Here is a 14,225-nt window from a genome sequence, read left to right on the forward strand (position 1 = left end):
TGCCCGTGGGTCACCACAACCCCCAGCAGCCCTAGGCTGGGGCAGAGCCCGGAAAACTGGGAAAGGCCCGGGGGGTGCTGGTGACAGTCTGAACACAGACCCAGGTGTGCCAGAGGCCGCTGCCACATGGGCTGTGTCAGCAACAGTGTGATCAGCAGGAGCAGGGCAGTGGCTGTCCCTGTGCTGCCACTGCTGGGGCACCAGGACAGTGACAGGAGAGACACTGAGGGCTGGAGGGAAAAGGAAAGGGAGCTGGGAAGGGGCTGGAGCCCCAGGAGAGGCTGAGGGAGCTGGGAAGGGGCTCAGCCTGGAGAAAAGGAGGCTCAGGGGGGCCCTTGTGGCTCTGCACAGCTCCTGCCAGGAGGGGACAGCCGGGGGGGTCGGGCTCTGCTCCAGGGAACAGGGACAGGAGGAGAGGGAACGGCCTCAGGCTGGGCCAGGGCAGGCTCAGGGTGCAATCAGCAGGAATTTCCCCATGGAAAGGGGGCTCAGGCCTTGGAACTGCCCAGGGGGGTTTGGAGTGCCCATCCCTGGAGGTGCCCAAGGAATTCCTGGAGGTGGCACTGAGAGCTCTGGGCTGGGTTCAGGGTGGGGACCAGGCACAGCTTGGACTCGATGGTCTCAGAGATCTTTTCCAGCCTCAGTGATGTGGGAGAATGAATGAGGTTTGGAGGTCTGACAGAGAGGAATTCGCAGTGAGGAATCCAGCTGTGCCTCAGGGATGTGAATGAGGAGTTCAGCTGTGTGTGGTGGGGTGCAGTGAGGAATCCAGCTGTGTCAGGTGTGCAGTCAGAATCCAGCTGTGTCAGGTGTGCAGTCAGAATCCAGCTGTGTCAGGTGTGCAGTGAGGAATGCAGCTGTGTCTGTTAGATGTACAGTGAGGAATGCAGCTGTGTCTGTTGGGTGTGCACTGGGAATGCAGCTGTGTCTGTTGGGTGTGCACTGGGAATGCAGCTGTGTCTGTTGGGTGTGCAGTGAGGAATGCAGCTGTGTCTGTTGGGTGTGCAGTGAGGAATCCAGCTGTGTCTGTTGAGTGTGCAGTGAGGAATCCACTGGGAATGCAGCTGTGTCTGTTGGGTGTGCAGTGAGGAATCCACTGGGAATGCAGCTGTGTCTGTTGGGTGTGCAGTGAGGAATGCAGCTGTGTCTGTTGGGTGTGCACTGGGAATGCAGCTGTGTCTGTTGGGTGTGCAGTGAGGAATCCACTGGGAATGCAGCTGTGTCTTGCTTTGTCCCGTGAGGTGAGAAGTGGTGCAGAGCAGGGGCTGGATTCCCCCCAGCCTCGGGAAGTGCAGTGATCCCGTGGTTTTGCTCCAGTTTCTCGGCGTGGCCGTGGTGAATCTCACTTTGGGATGTGTCCTCCCACCGGGCAGGCAGGGAATGATTTCTGAGTCAGTGGAGTGGCTGGAGCTGGAGTGTGTTACAGTGACACACATTCCTGTATTAGTGTGGAAATCATTCTTCTTGAAGGAGATTTACATCACTCCTGAGTGCATCCACATGTTCCATGGTGAGGGGAGGGATGTTCTTGTGCATAAACCTACTTTGGAACTCGTTCCAGAATGTGGTGCTCATGTCTTGATTGTGAAGTGGGGTTCCGTGGTGTGTGTGAGCAGAAGGGAGGAGCTCTCTCATCCTCGGGAAGGCAGCAGCTGGCTCCTGTGAGGATGTGCACTCTGCATCCTTTCAGAGGCACTGCCTGCCTGGAGCAGGGGGCAGCCTTGGGTTGCTGCAGGCTGAGAGCAGCAGGAGTCAGGTTTGCTTGGATCACTTCCCAAGGGATTGGGACTCCAGCTGCCCTCTCCTTGTGTGATTCCTGATTCCTGAATATTGTGGAGCTCACCTCTCCCTCCCAGGATGTCACATCAGATCCAGATGTCAGGGCATCGCTCCCTCGTGCAGCCGATTGATCCTGACGTTGTCTTCTGGATTTCTTTCAAATCTCTGCTCCAGTGGTGAGCCACATTTTCTGGTCATCAAATCTCATCGGTGTCAGTGCTCATCTGGGGAGAAGTTCTGTCTCTGTGGAGCTCCTTGTTGCTCGTGTTTACACCATCCTGCCTCTGCTCTGTGCTCCTCAGAGCTCAGGGATCAGTAACAAGAACAGATCCTGATGAGGTGGAAGAGCGGCTCTATTGTTTAATGGCCATTCCAGAGGAATCCCTGACTTCTGGAATGCAGAGGTGTTGGAAGTCATGGCTTCGGCTTTGTGTTCTGCTGTTCCAAACACTTTGTTCTTCAGGGAAGGAAAAATGAAGGAGCCCTGGGATATTTGTGTGCAATGAGGTGAAAATGTGTTGCCGTTTAACATTAGAGGCACTGAGAAATGGGAAAAGGATCCTTTGGGTGCAGTCTTTGAAAATCAAATAAATGGATCCAGTGATTAATGAAGGTAAAGAGACTGTGTGAGTGAGAGAAAGAGCTGGAGAATTGCTGTTTATGGACACTTTGAGATCAGAGTGACCAAAATCAGGCACAAAGACCTGCTTTAGAAAATGCTTTTATCCATATTTGTTAGGATTCTTGAAAGAGAGATGATAAGGGATGTGAAATATCTGTGAATGAATAATTTCTTCATTTCCCCACATCTGATAGCTGATAGAGAAGGCTGGTTTTATTTTCTGCTTTTTGACATGGCTGGGGTAAGGGATACTGGGGCAGGGGATGGAGGCAGCCTGTTTCCTGTGGCATTGTCCTGTTGGAGCGTGCCCAGGAGCCACCAAGTCACCTGCAGGGCTGGAGCACCTGTGCTGAGAGAGCTGGGATTGTTCAGCCTGGAAAGGAGAAGGCTTTGGGCTCATCTCACTGCGGCCTTCCAGTGCCTGCAGGGGAACATGAGAAGGGACTGTTGGCAAGAGCCTGGGGTGACAGGAGGAGATGGCTCCAAACTGACAGAGAATAGGTTTAAATTGGATATGTGGGAGAAATTATTCCCTGGCAGGGTGGGGAGGAACTGGGATAGAATTCCCAGAGCAGCTGTGGCTGTCCCTGGGAATGTCCCAAGGCCAGGTTGGACACGGCTTGGAGCAACCTGGGACAGTGGGAGGAGTCCCTGACCAAGGCAGGGGTGGCACTGGAGGAGCTTTAATGTCCCTTCCTGCTCAACCCATTCCATGATTCCATGTTGACCAAATCAAGTAAAAATACCACTTAATATCCTTTTGGATTTTACTGGGAATGTAGTGATTGGATCTTTGTAGCAGCTTTGTTTTGAGGTTCCCACAGCTCAGCACTCACCCCAGGAAGATGATTTCTTTTGGGGAAGCTGCTGGACACACTCGGAGCAGCCTTTGCGTGGCTTCTGTGGTTTGCTGGGACATCACTTCAGCAGCTGAGAGTGCACATCACCTTCTGAATCTCTCTGTGCAACTTCTCTCAGATGTCTGATGGAAATAACAATTTGTTCTCTGCCAGCTTTTGTGGTTTGGCACATCTGGAGGTTGCAGCACTTTCCATGAGTTCAGCTTGAAGTGCTCCACAGAAGAATTTGGTCCCAGTGACGTTTGTGTGGCACCAGGCAGCTGAGCTGTGTCAGCTGCAGAGCAGGGATGGAGCTGGCAGGGGAGGAAAGTCCTTGGGGCTGCAGTTTTGGGAAGAGTTTCACTCAGTGTTGGTGGCCCATGTGACAAATGTCACTGCAAAAGGTGGCAAGGCTGAGGCAGAACTGAAAATAAGTGAGCTGAGATACAGTAACAAGAGATACCTGATTTTTAAACTGGGATTCTGAGCAAGTGACCCCTGAGGGTTTGCAAATTATGTAAATATCTATTAAATAATTCAATAATATACCACTAATCTTTTGCGAAGTATGATGGCCACAGGATAGAAGAATTTAGACTGGAGGGGATTTCTGGAGGCTTTCTTCCATCTGATTCTTAGTTGAGATATACAGAATATTGTCTTAGATGAGATCTACAGAATATTGTCTTAGTTGAGATCTACACAATATTGTCTTAGTTGAGATCTACAGAATATTGTCGTAGAATAGAAATAAAACACAATCCCAAGGTCTTGGTCCTGCTGGAAGTGGCACTGCAGTATCAGAAGTCATGGTTAAGGTCACTGATGGTGGTGTAACGTTACAGTGCTGGTCACTGGTGGGCCATGAGCATCTAAACAATTTTTGGGATTTTTTTTGTCCTGTAACTCACCCACCAGGTATTGCTGAGCTCCTTCCTCGGCCTGGGAGGGCTCTGTGCAGAGCCAGACTAAACCCTGTGTGTAAACGTGCAGCATGCTGCAAGGAGCCTGGATCAGTGTGGGCATTACTCATTTGAAAGAGCTGAGCAGAGAGGTGCCTCGGCCCTGCTGGGCTGCAGGGACTGTGTAAACACTGAGTAGGAGGGGAGTTTGTGCTGCTTGTGTGGGGTGTTTGGGGCTGCTGGGACACTGGAGCGGGGCAGGGGAGGGCAGTCAGCTGCTCCCAGTCCCAGCACGTGCCTCAGCTGCTGAGTCCAGAGTTGGGGTTTCTTTTGGAATTTGCTTCCTCGTGTGTGCTCAGCAGCTGAGATTTGGGAATGAGAAGCAGGAGAAGGGTTCTCCTGCATTTTCAACAAGCCCAGTCCATGTCAGGTACTGATCCCTGCTCTGGGACAGGGACAGCAGCCAGGGCACGGCTGGAGCTGGGCCAGGGCAGCTCAGGCTGCAGCTCAGGGAAAGGTTCTTCCCCCCAGAGGGGGCTGGCACTGCCCAGGCTCCCCAGGGAATGGGCACGGCCCCGAGGCTGCCAGAGCTCCAGGGGTGCCCAGGGTGGGGTTGTTGGGGGTCCAGGAGCTGCATCAATGATCCCTGTGGATATTCCAACTCAGGATTCCCAAGGTGGGATTTTTGGGGGTCTGGGCAGGACCAGGAGCTGGACCTGGATCATCCTTGTGGATCTGTTCTATGCTTCTGTCAACTTATTTATCCAATAGTTTCAAGTTTATGCTTTACTTTTCTGCTCTAAATGACTCAATTTTCATCAGTGTGTTGGTTTTTTTCTGCTTCGTGTCTGTGTAACCTGGATGAAAATTTGCCAGGTTTATACAGGAGATTTTCCTTGATTCCCACCTGAAATGATGCTGGCTCCTCATGCCTTGACTCCTTCACCTGAAACCACTGTGAAATATGAGCTGAGACAGTTGTGTTAGGCTTTGTGTGTCTTAAAAGTAATTGCTGGTTGTTCCTTTCCTGTGCATGTATAAATCTAACACACAGAAATAAATCTGTGTGTAATAGTACATGTGTGTGTAAAATAATGAAAGTATATAAATGTTGTAGCTGCTGGGAGTGTTAAAGGTAAGTCATCCTCTGGAGCTCCATAACCTTGTTACAGGCTCTCATGTGGAATGCAGCTCTCAGTCTGGAGCAGAAAAATGGTTATAAACTGTGATTATAGTAAAAATAACAGCAAAGAAAAGCATTTCCTCATGGCCTTTTCTCCCCCATCTGTGGATAGGTGCGTTCCATGGATGAGCTGAATCACGATTTCCAAGCGCTGGCTCTGGAGGGACGGGCTATGGGAGAGGTAAGTGAGAGGCCTGGAGAAAAAAATCCATGTTTTGGGAGGGGGAAGACATGAACCAGCAACTGGGACGATTGTGATGCTGAGGGTTCTCTGTTGTGCCTGTGAGGTCTGTCTGTGTGTGTGTGTGTGGTTGATCCAACCCCAAACCTGCCAGGCCCCAAACCTGCCGGGCTGGAATCCATCTCGGAGGGAGGAACAGTTCAACTTCCATCTCTTGGCTCATCCAGCAGGAGAGAGTGGCTGGACAACAACAGCTCGAAATCCGGCTGGGGACAGGTGTCCCAATCCTTGGAGCAGGTTGATTTTGGGATTCTCTGAGCTCAGACCTCGTTGTGCTGTGGGGCATTGTCTGCTGCTCTGTTTCCAGTCCTTTTTTTTGGTTCTTGCAGAAAGGCCAGGGCTGTGTTTAAGGTTTGGAGTAACTGGGCAGGGTGAGCCAGGGCTGCAGGAGGGATAAGAGCAGGGCCTGCAGCTGGAACTTCACAGAGCCCCAGCCAGAGTTAATTAATTTAAACTCTCACAGCAGCAAGGAGGTGGCAGATTTAGGGGAAATGCCCACTGGTTTTCTTGGAAAAAAGAGAATTTATCTGTTTTTAGAGTGACTTGAAAGAATAGCTTGTTCCTGTAGGTTCCTGGAAGTTGGATGGAGAGACTTCTTTGCCTTGCCTGCTTCCTTTTGCCTTTAGTGAGGCAAAGTGGAAGGACAGAGGAGAAAATCATGTCTGGTAGGAGGATGTTCATGTGTGGCAGCTCAGCTTGATGCGAGTCTGATGCTCCTCTCAAGTTCAGACCAGTTTATTTCCTCCATGTTTAGTCCATCCTGTCTGTTACCCAGTGCATGAGCCAGGTGTAAAAAATAAAAACCCCTGGAGCCCTGAAGTTGCTGTTTTTGGAGAAAAGAGCAAACCAGGACTGTGGCATGGTGGGATTCATAGCAAGGTGCCCTCTCTCAGGTCAAAGACCTCCTTCCTTCTTCTGTCCCTGCTTTCCTTCTCCCCCCTTCCTTCTGTGGAAAACCATAATCCAGGGTTGGATTTTGATTTGACTTGAGAGGAAAATCCGTTTCTCCAGGTTGGATTAATTTACCCCAGGAATGTTGACTAAGAGGAGGTGAAAATGATTTTCAAAGGAGCAAAGCTGACATTAAAAACCTGCCTGAAGCTGCTGCACAGCAGCTGCCGTGCTCCATGTGCAGCTTGCCTGTGGAATGCTGGGGGTGGGAATGTTCTGAGGAGATGAGTTTGTGACACCTCATTTGGGCAGGAGGTTCATTCTCAGAGAGGGAGCCCAGGCTGGCTGGGAGCAGGTTCACAGCGAGCACAGCACTCAGCTTTGCTTGTCAGGACACAAGGTCACGGAGCTGGAACGCCTGAAGGAATTCCTAAAAGTGCTGAGTTCTCCCAGCTTTCGGTTTGTTCAGGCATTTCTGAGAGGAGCGAGTTTGGGTTTGTGTTTTGGAGCTTTGCCTTCCAGTCATGACTCATTTTTTTCCCCCTTCTTGTAACTGTGATGCAGAAAGTTTTGGCAATGGCATCCTTTTGTCACTGGGCTTTTCCACATGCTGGAATGAGCGGATTTTTCTGGGAAAGGTGACATCTCACCCTTCTCTTTCAGCTAAACCACTGTTTCTTGTTTCTCTTGGGGTTTTTCTCCCTCAGTCTCACAGTTTCCATTCTTCACCCATTGAATTTTCTCTGTATCTCTCCAAGGCTGATTTCAGGAGATCCCACAGGATCTGATTTGGCTTTCAGGACCACGTGAAAAATCTCCTGGATTTTGTGCAGTTTAGATGCCTTAAACGTGAAAAATCTCCTGGATTTTGTGCAGTTTAGATGCCTTAACAAGGCACTGGTGGTTTCCACCCCTTCTGTTTCTGGAATGAGAAGGAAACTTGGGGAGAAAGTCAGAGAGTCTGAAATAAATTGATAGTGGAGAAAGATGAGGAAGAGCATTTCTGCATTCAGTGTTAGATTTCTTTTATCTTCTAGTTCTCTTGCTCCTTGTTAAGCACCGTCGTAATTTCAGTGATTGAAGGAGTTTGTGAAGACATCAGAGCAGTTTTTTAAAGGGCACTGTCAAACAGTTAAATCTCTTATCTATCCTGCTCTCAAAATGTAGATAATACTTAGAGATCAACAGATATCCTTATCTGGGAACATTAAGAATACTTTAAAAGCCCCCACGATTTTCTTCTCTCTTGGGGCTGTTTCCATCCTCAGACTCCCAGCCTCATATTCCTGAATTTCTAGCGAGTGGAAGTGCAGTATTTTCTCAAGCAGGGATTGAAAAGAGTCCCAGAGCCCCTTTTTCTCCACTCTAAGCTGTGAAAGCTTTGTGCTGTTGGGAGTGACTGTGGTCAGTACTGCTGAAAGCAGCTCTGGGGGCAGGGGACGTTGTCCCTCTGTTCCAGCACCTTGTCCAGGCTGTTCTCTGGGATGAAGAACTCACCTTGGAGCTTTGTCTAGCAGTTCCATGTGGGATTTTGGTGCTGATGCTCAGCTCAGCACATATGGCCCTTAAGGCCTTGATCCCACAGCCCTGACCCTTATCTCTGGCTTAACACAAGCCCTGCAAGTTCCCTTTCTCCCCCAGCCTCTGGGTGGGGAGCTGCATGTCTGCTTTTCCTTGCTGAAATCCCTTGGATCTGTAGCTTTGCAGCAGGGAATTTTAATGCAGCGTCTCTGGGGGTAGCAGGCAGCACAGAGGGGCTGTGAGGTGCAGTTGGGTTTGTTCCCAACCCCTTCCAGGCATTTGGGACCTTGGATTTGGAGTAGGTTGTGCAAAGTCAGTGTCTGGAGTCGGGAGCAGCTGGGTGAGGTGCTGGTGAAACTTAATCCTGAGGGTGGGAGGAGGATGGGGACTCAGAGCCATGAGGCAACTGGAGGTGCAACTTCAGACCTGGAGTACTGGGGGTACCAGGGAATTGGAGCTTGCCCTAGAAGAGAAAAGTTGGTGAGAAATATTTTATACATTTAACTGAAAGTGTTTGATTATTGCTGGGCTGCTGCCCTTGCAGGTGGCAGTGCTGGGGTCACTGAGTGTGGGCAGTGAGACTCCTGCAGCCCCTGGGGATCGCTGTGGGGGAGCTCTGGGACATCAGAACCTGGAGAGGCAGCTCGGATCCCTGCTCTGGGACAGGGACAGCAGCCAGGGCAGCTCAGGGAAAGGTTCTTCCCCCAGAGGGGGCTGGCACTGCCCAGGCTCCCCAGGGAATGGGCACGGCCCCGAGGCTGCCAGAGCTCCAGGGGTGCCCAGGGTGGGGTTGTTGGGGGTCCAGGAGCTGCATCAGTGATCCCTGTGGATATTCCAACTCAGGATATTCCATGATTCTGTGCCCATGTCCATGGTTAATGCCCCATTGGTGCTGCTGGGTGGGTCCTGGAGAAGTCCCTGCAGAGGGACACAGTCCCAGTGGTTGTGACACTGAGGTTGGACACTTCTGTAACCTGGGTTAAAGAAAACAACCACAAACCAAACAAAAATGAAGGAAAAAACCACCCCAAACTAAACCCCTGTGCCTCTGCTTTCCATGCTACTGATGTGTTCCCATAAATTTATGATTTATTGGCCCCATAAATTTCTGATTCATTGGCAGCTGGGGAGTACTAATAATGTTTGGGTTGAGATTTTCAGTTTCCCCAGCACTGGCAGCGTTGAAGATGGGAGTGGAGCCAGGATGGAGATGGGAGCAGTGGGGCTGGGATGGAGATGGGAGCAGTGGGGCCGGGATGGAGATGGGAGCAGTGGGGCTGGGATGGAGATGGAAGCATTGGGCTGGGATGGAGATGGGAGCAGTGGGGCCGGGATGGAGATGGAAGCATTGGGCTGGGATGGAGATGGGAGTGGAGCCAGGATGGAGATGGGAGCAGTGGGGCTGGGATGGAGATGGGAGCAGTGGGGCTGGGATGGAGATGGGAGCAGTGGGCTGGGATGGAGATGGGAGCAGTGGGGCCGGGATGGAGATGGGAGCAGTGGGGCTGGGATGGAGATGGGAGCAGTGGGGCTGGGATGGAGATGGGAGCAGTGGGCTGGGATGGAGATGGGAGCAGTGGGGCCGGGATGGAGATGGGAGTGGAGCGAGGGTGGAGATGGGAGCAGTGGGGCCGGGATGGAGATGGGAGCAGTGGGGCTGGGATGGAGATGGGAGCAGTGGGGCTGGGATGGAGATGGGAGCAGTGGGCTGGGATGGAGATGGGAGCAGTGGGGCTGGGATGGAGATGGGAGCAGTGGGGCTGGGATGGAGATGGGAGCAGTGGGGCTGGGATGGAGATGGGAGCAGTGGGGCTGGGATGGAGATGGGAGCAGTGGGGCTGGGATGGAGATGGAAGCATTGGGCTGGGATGGAGATGGGAGCAGTGGGGCTGGGATGGAGATGGGAGCAGTGGGGCAGGGTTGGTGATGGTGCCACAGCAGCTCCCCTGGCACTTCAGGAAAGCCCAGGGCAGAAGTGGAGCAGATGTGAACGGGAGCACAAGGAATGGTCAGACATTCCCAGCCCTAAGCTCCCTTCCCTGTTCTCTCCCCAGAGCTGTGAGCGATGTGAGTCCCAGAGCGGGCAGGGAATGCCTGTTCCTTGCACAGCAGTGCCAGGGCAGTGCCAGGGCAGTGCCAGGGGCTGTCCCAGGGCAGGGCTGCCCCAGGGCACTGCAAGGCTCTCCCGGGTCTGTGCAGGGATGTGCCAGGGCTGTCCTGGAGCTGTCCCAGTACAGTGCAGGGATGTGCTGCTGGGTGCTCCCCTCCTGTGCAGGGCTGGCACTGCTGCCCTGTGCTCTCCTGTGCAGGGCTGACATTGCTGGCACTGCTGCCAGGTGCTCTCCTGTGCAGGGCTGGCACTGCTGGCACTGCTGCCTGTGCTCTCCTGTGCAGGGCTGGCATTGCTGCCCTGTGCTCTCCTGTGCAGGGCTGGCATTGCTGCCCTGTGCTCTCCTGTGCAGGGCTGGCATTGCTGCCCTGTGCTCTCCTGTGCAGGGCTGGCATTGCTGCCCTGTGCTGCCCTGTGCAGGGCTGGCATTGCTGGCATTGCTGCCCTGTGCTGTCCTGTGCAGGGCTGGCACTGCTGGCACTGCTGCCCTGTGCTGCCCTGTGCAGGGCTGGCATTGCTGCCCTGTGCTCTCCTGTGCAGGGCTGGCATTGCTGCCCTGTGCTCTCCTGTGCAGGGCTGGCATTGCTGCCCTGTGCTCTCCTGTGCAGGGCTGGCACTGCTGCCCTGTGCTCTCCTGTGCAGGGCTGGCATTGCTGGCATTGCTGCCCTGTGCTGTCCTGTGCAGGGCTGGCATTGCTGGCATTGCTGCCCTGTGCTGTCCTGTGCAGGGCTGGCACTGCTGGCATTGCTGCCAGGTGCTCTCCTGTGCAGGGCTGGCACTGCTGGCACTGCTGCCCTGTGCTCTCCTGTGCAGGGCTGACATTGCTGGCACTGCTGCCAGGTGCTCTCCTGTGCAGGGCTGGCACTGCTGGCACTGCTGCCCTGTGCTGCCCTGTGCAGGGCTGGCACTGCTGCCTGTGCTCTCCTGTGCAGGGCTGGCATTGCTGGCACTGCTGCCTGTGCTCTCCTGTGCAGGGCTGGCACTGCTGGCACTGCTGCCTGTGCTCTCCTGTGCAGGGCTGGCACTGCTGCCCTGTGCTTTCCTGTGCAGGGCTGGCATTGCTGGCACTGCTGGCACTGCTGCCAGGCGCTCCCCTCCCTGCCCCAGCTGGGGAGGGCAGATAACATCTGCAAAGCAGGACCTGTAAACACCCAGGTAAATACCTGCTGTAAATACCTGCTCTGCCTTCCCTGCCTGTTGCTGCAGACAAACCCAGTTCTGCACTGCACAGATGGCTGCTTTTATCTTAATATTTGCCTTGTATGAGGGGGATCAGTTTTCTTAATTTGTCTAATTCATAATCCCATCTCAGTGGGATCTCTGTGCCCTGGCTGCTGGAAGAATTGCTTTTGTTGATGGTGGGTAAGTCCTCTGCTCCTCCCTGCTCTGCCAAATTGAATATTGGCCTAACTCGTAAGTCCTTTGTAAGAGGGCTTAGCAGGATTATTTTCATAGTGGATAGGGTCAATTTTAATAAAAGCCAGGGAATGAATAAAGGACTCTGGTTCTAAACCGCTGCTTGTTCTTTTTCAAATTTCCAACCTGCAGAACTGCTTGAGAGTCACTTAAAATATCCTTTTTTTTCTTCCATTGCAACTGACAACTTTCCCTGAGGAAAAATTCATTGTCTTAGCAGCCTGTTGCATAATTGCAGATGATTGCTGCTTGCTAATGCTCTGTGCTGGTTGGAGCAGCACTTGACAGAACAAAGCCCCCTCCCCTCATTAACATCTGTTAATATTGGCTTTGGGGTTTCCCTTATAGCTGTAAATAGCTCTGGGATCTCCGTGTGAGGTAAACTTCTCTCTTCTGATTGTTTCTGCTGTCTCCAGTTGGAAACTTGGTGCTTCTGGTGGGAGATATTAAACTGGAGGGAGCAGAGCTGGGGTTCTCTGAGCAGGAGCAGGGGTGTGCAGGGGACAGTGAGAATTAAAATGTTTTGTGAGCCTTGGGTGTGATTCGCTGCAAAACTCACAAGGTGTTGGGGTGCAGTTCTGCAGGATTGTGCTGGTAAAGGTTTGGCTTTCCTTAGGAAAGGGGTAGAGGAGAGCAGGGCAAAGAGGGAAGGGCTGGATTAGCTGCAGATCCCCCTCCAGCAGGGAATGCTGGTACAGCCCCAGGTGTGCTGCAGCTGCTGCAGGTGTGGGAGAATCCCCGAGTGCTTTGGGTGGGAAGGGATCTCGAAGCCCATCCACTTCCACCTCCCACTGTCCCAGGCTGCTCCAAGCAGGTGTTGTCCGGAGCAATGGGAAGTGTTTAACTGCAGCTAAAATTCACTTTAATCAGTCTGTGCTGCTTTCTGTTCAAAATTCCTTGCAATGCCATGAGGAGAGTTGTTATTTCTGCACTGTGGCAGCAGCAGGAGAAAAAAAAAAAAACTATATTTGAAGAAATACGGGAATGACAGAAGATTAAAAAAAAATCTGCAAGACACCTGATACATGTTGATGTTTATAAATACTGGAAGCAGTGCTTGGCTTTTCCCTCCTTCAGGGAGGGAGGAACAGGTTGATCTGTGTTTGGGAATAATTGCTGCTCATGGGAGCCTCCTGCCCTTCCACTTGGGGTTATTTTGGGATGGCAGAAAGGGGAGCATGGGGCAGGGTCCCTGCTTTTATCCTGGCTCCGTGTGGAGGGTGTGAGGAGAAATCCTGTCTGAAATCGCTGCCAACTGATCGGTTTTGTAAACAAACAGCTCTTTGTTGAGCTGGGGAGGAAACTGAGAGCACAACTTTGTGATTGTGCTTTGAAGCAGCACCCGAGAGCTGTGAAATCAGTTCTTGCTGCTTCCTCTGCATCCAGCAGCTGATTTACTCCTGGAGTTCAGCCTTACATTTGCACATCTGCTGCTGGAGTTATCTGCAGGATTGATATCAGCCAGGATATTGAATTTGATACCAATCAGGGCATTGAATTTGATATCAAATCGAGATATTGAAGTGGTTATCAGGATATTTAATTTGCTATCAGTCAGGGTATTGATACAGATGGCATTTATCACCACTCCTGATCCAGAGGAGAGATCCCCAGAGCTGATGATTCTTGTTTGTTCCATGGAAATTTCAGGCAGATTCAGGTTCTTTTCATCTTCAGTTTGACTTTTATCCCAGCTTCAGGCAAGGCTCATTTCATGGTTACTTTGCAGTGAATGTGCTGCTGGGAATTCCTTCCATCCATCCCATCCAGAGGATTTACTGGATGTTGTCCCCTTGCCACCTCAGGGCCTGGAATTCCCATGTGGAGGTGATCCCTGGTGAAGCTGTTCCCAAAATTCCCTAAAGAATGGGAAGAGGGATACAGGAGAGGGATTTTTCCAAGGCCTGGAGGGACAGGAGCCAGGGAATGGCTCCCAGTGCCAGAGGGCAGGGCTGGATGGGATCTTGGGAATTGGGAATTGTTCCCTGGCAGGGTGGGGAGGGGCTGGGCTGGGATTCCCAGAGCAGCTGTTCTCTCTGCCACCTCCAGAGCCGAGACCCCTGGGCTGTCCCAGCTCAGGATGGCTCTGTCCCATTCCCAGGAGCTTTTCCTTGGGCTGTCCCATCTCAGGATGGCTCTGTCCCATTCCCAGGAGCTTTTCCTGGGCTGCCCCAGCTCAGGGTGGCTCTGTCCCATTCCCAGGAGCTTTTCCTGGGCTGTCCCAGCTCAGGGTGGCTCTGTCCCATTCCCAGGAGCTTTTCCTGGGCTGTCCCAGCTCAGGGTGGCTCTGTCCCATTCCCAGGAGCTTTTCCTGGGCTGTCCCAGCTCAGGGTGGCTCTGTCCCATTCCCAGGAGCTTTTCCCACTCGTGGCAGGTGCTGCCCTCCCTCCCATCAGTGTTCCAAGGAGCCCCTGGAGCAGCAGAGTCCTCAGCAGAAGGCAGAAATGGGAACTCCTGATTTTTTCTCTCCCTCCAGCAGCAGCTCCCATTGGGAGGCAGGAATTTGTTCCCAGATGAACTCAGGAAAACTCACACTATTTCCCCCCTCATTCATTTTTCCTTGTGAGGAGAGTGTCTGTGAGAGTGTCTGACGTGTGGGGGGTTCCTGGAGCTGGGAGGGAAATCAGGGATGGGGAGATGGAATTGTTCCCTCAGCTTTCACCTGGGAGATGTAAATATTTGATTATGTCACTTGTGTTTAATGATTGATACCTGATAGA

General features: G+C 52.4%; 1 protein-coding gene across 8 annotated transcripts in view; it reads left to right on the forward strand.

The window, feature by feature from the left end:
* PUM1 (pumilio RNA binding family member 1) overlaps positions 1-14,225 on the forward strand; it is an 89,175-nt gene that overhangs the window by 15,650 nt on the left and 59,300 nt on the right. For all 8 annotated transcript variants that reach the window (XM_053964473.1, XM_053964464.1, XM_053964470.1 and 5 more), the window contains one exon: positions 5,438-5,506. In XM_053964473.1, the coding sequence (XP_053820448.1) occupies positions 5,438-5,506 (69 nt within the window). The remainder of the gene's footprint in view (positions 1-5,437; positions 5,507-14,225) is intronic.

Source organism: Vidua chalybeata, chromosome 25 (genome assembly GCF_026979565.1).
Source record: "Vidua chalybeata isolate OUT-0048 chromosome 25, bVidCha1 merged haplotype, whole genome shotgun sequence".
Taxonomy (NCBI): Eukaryota; Metazoa; Chordata; class Aves; order Passeriformes; family Viduidae; genus Vidua; species Vidua chalybeata.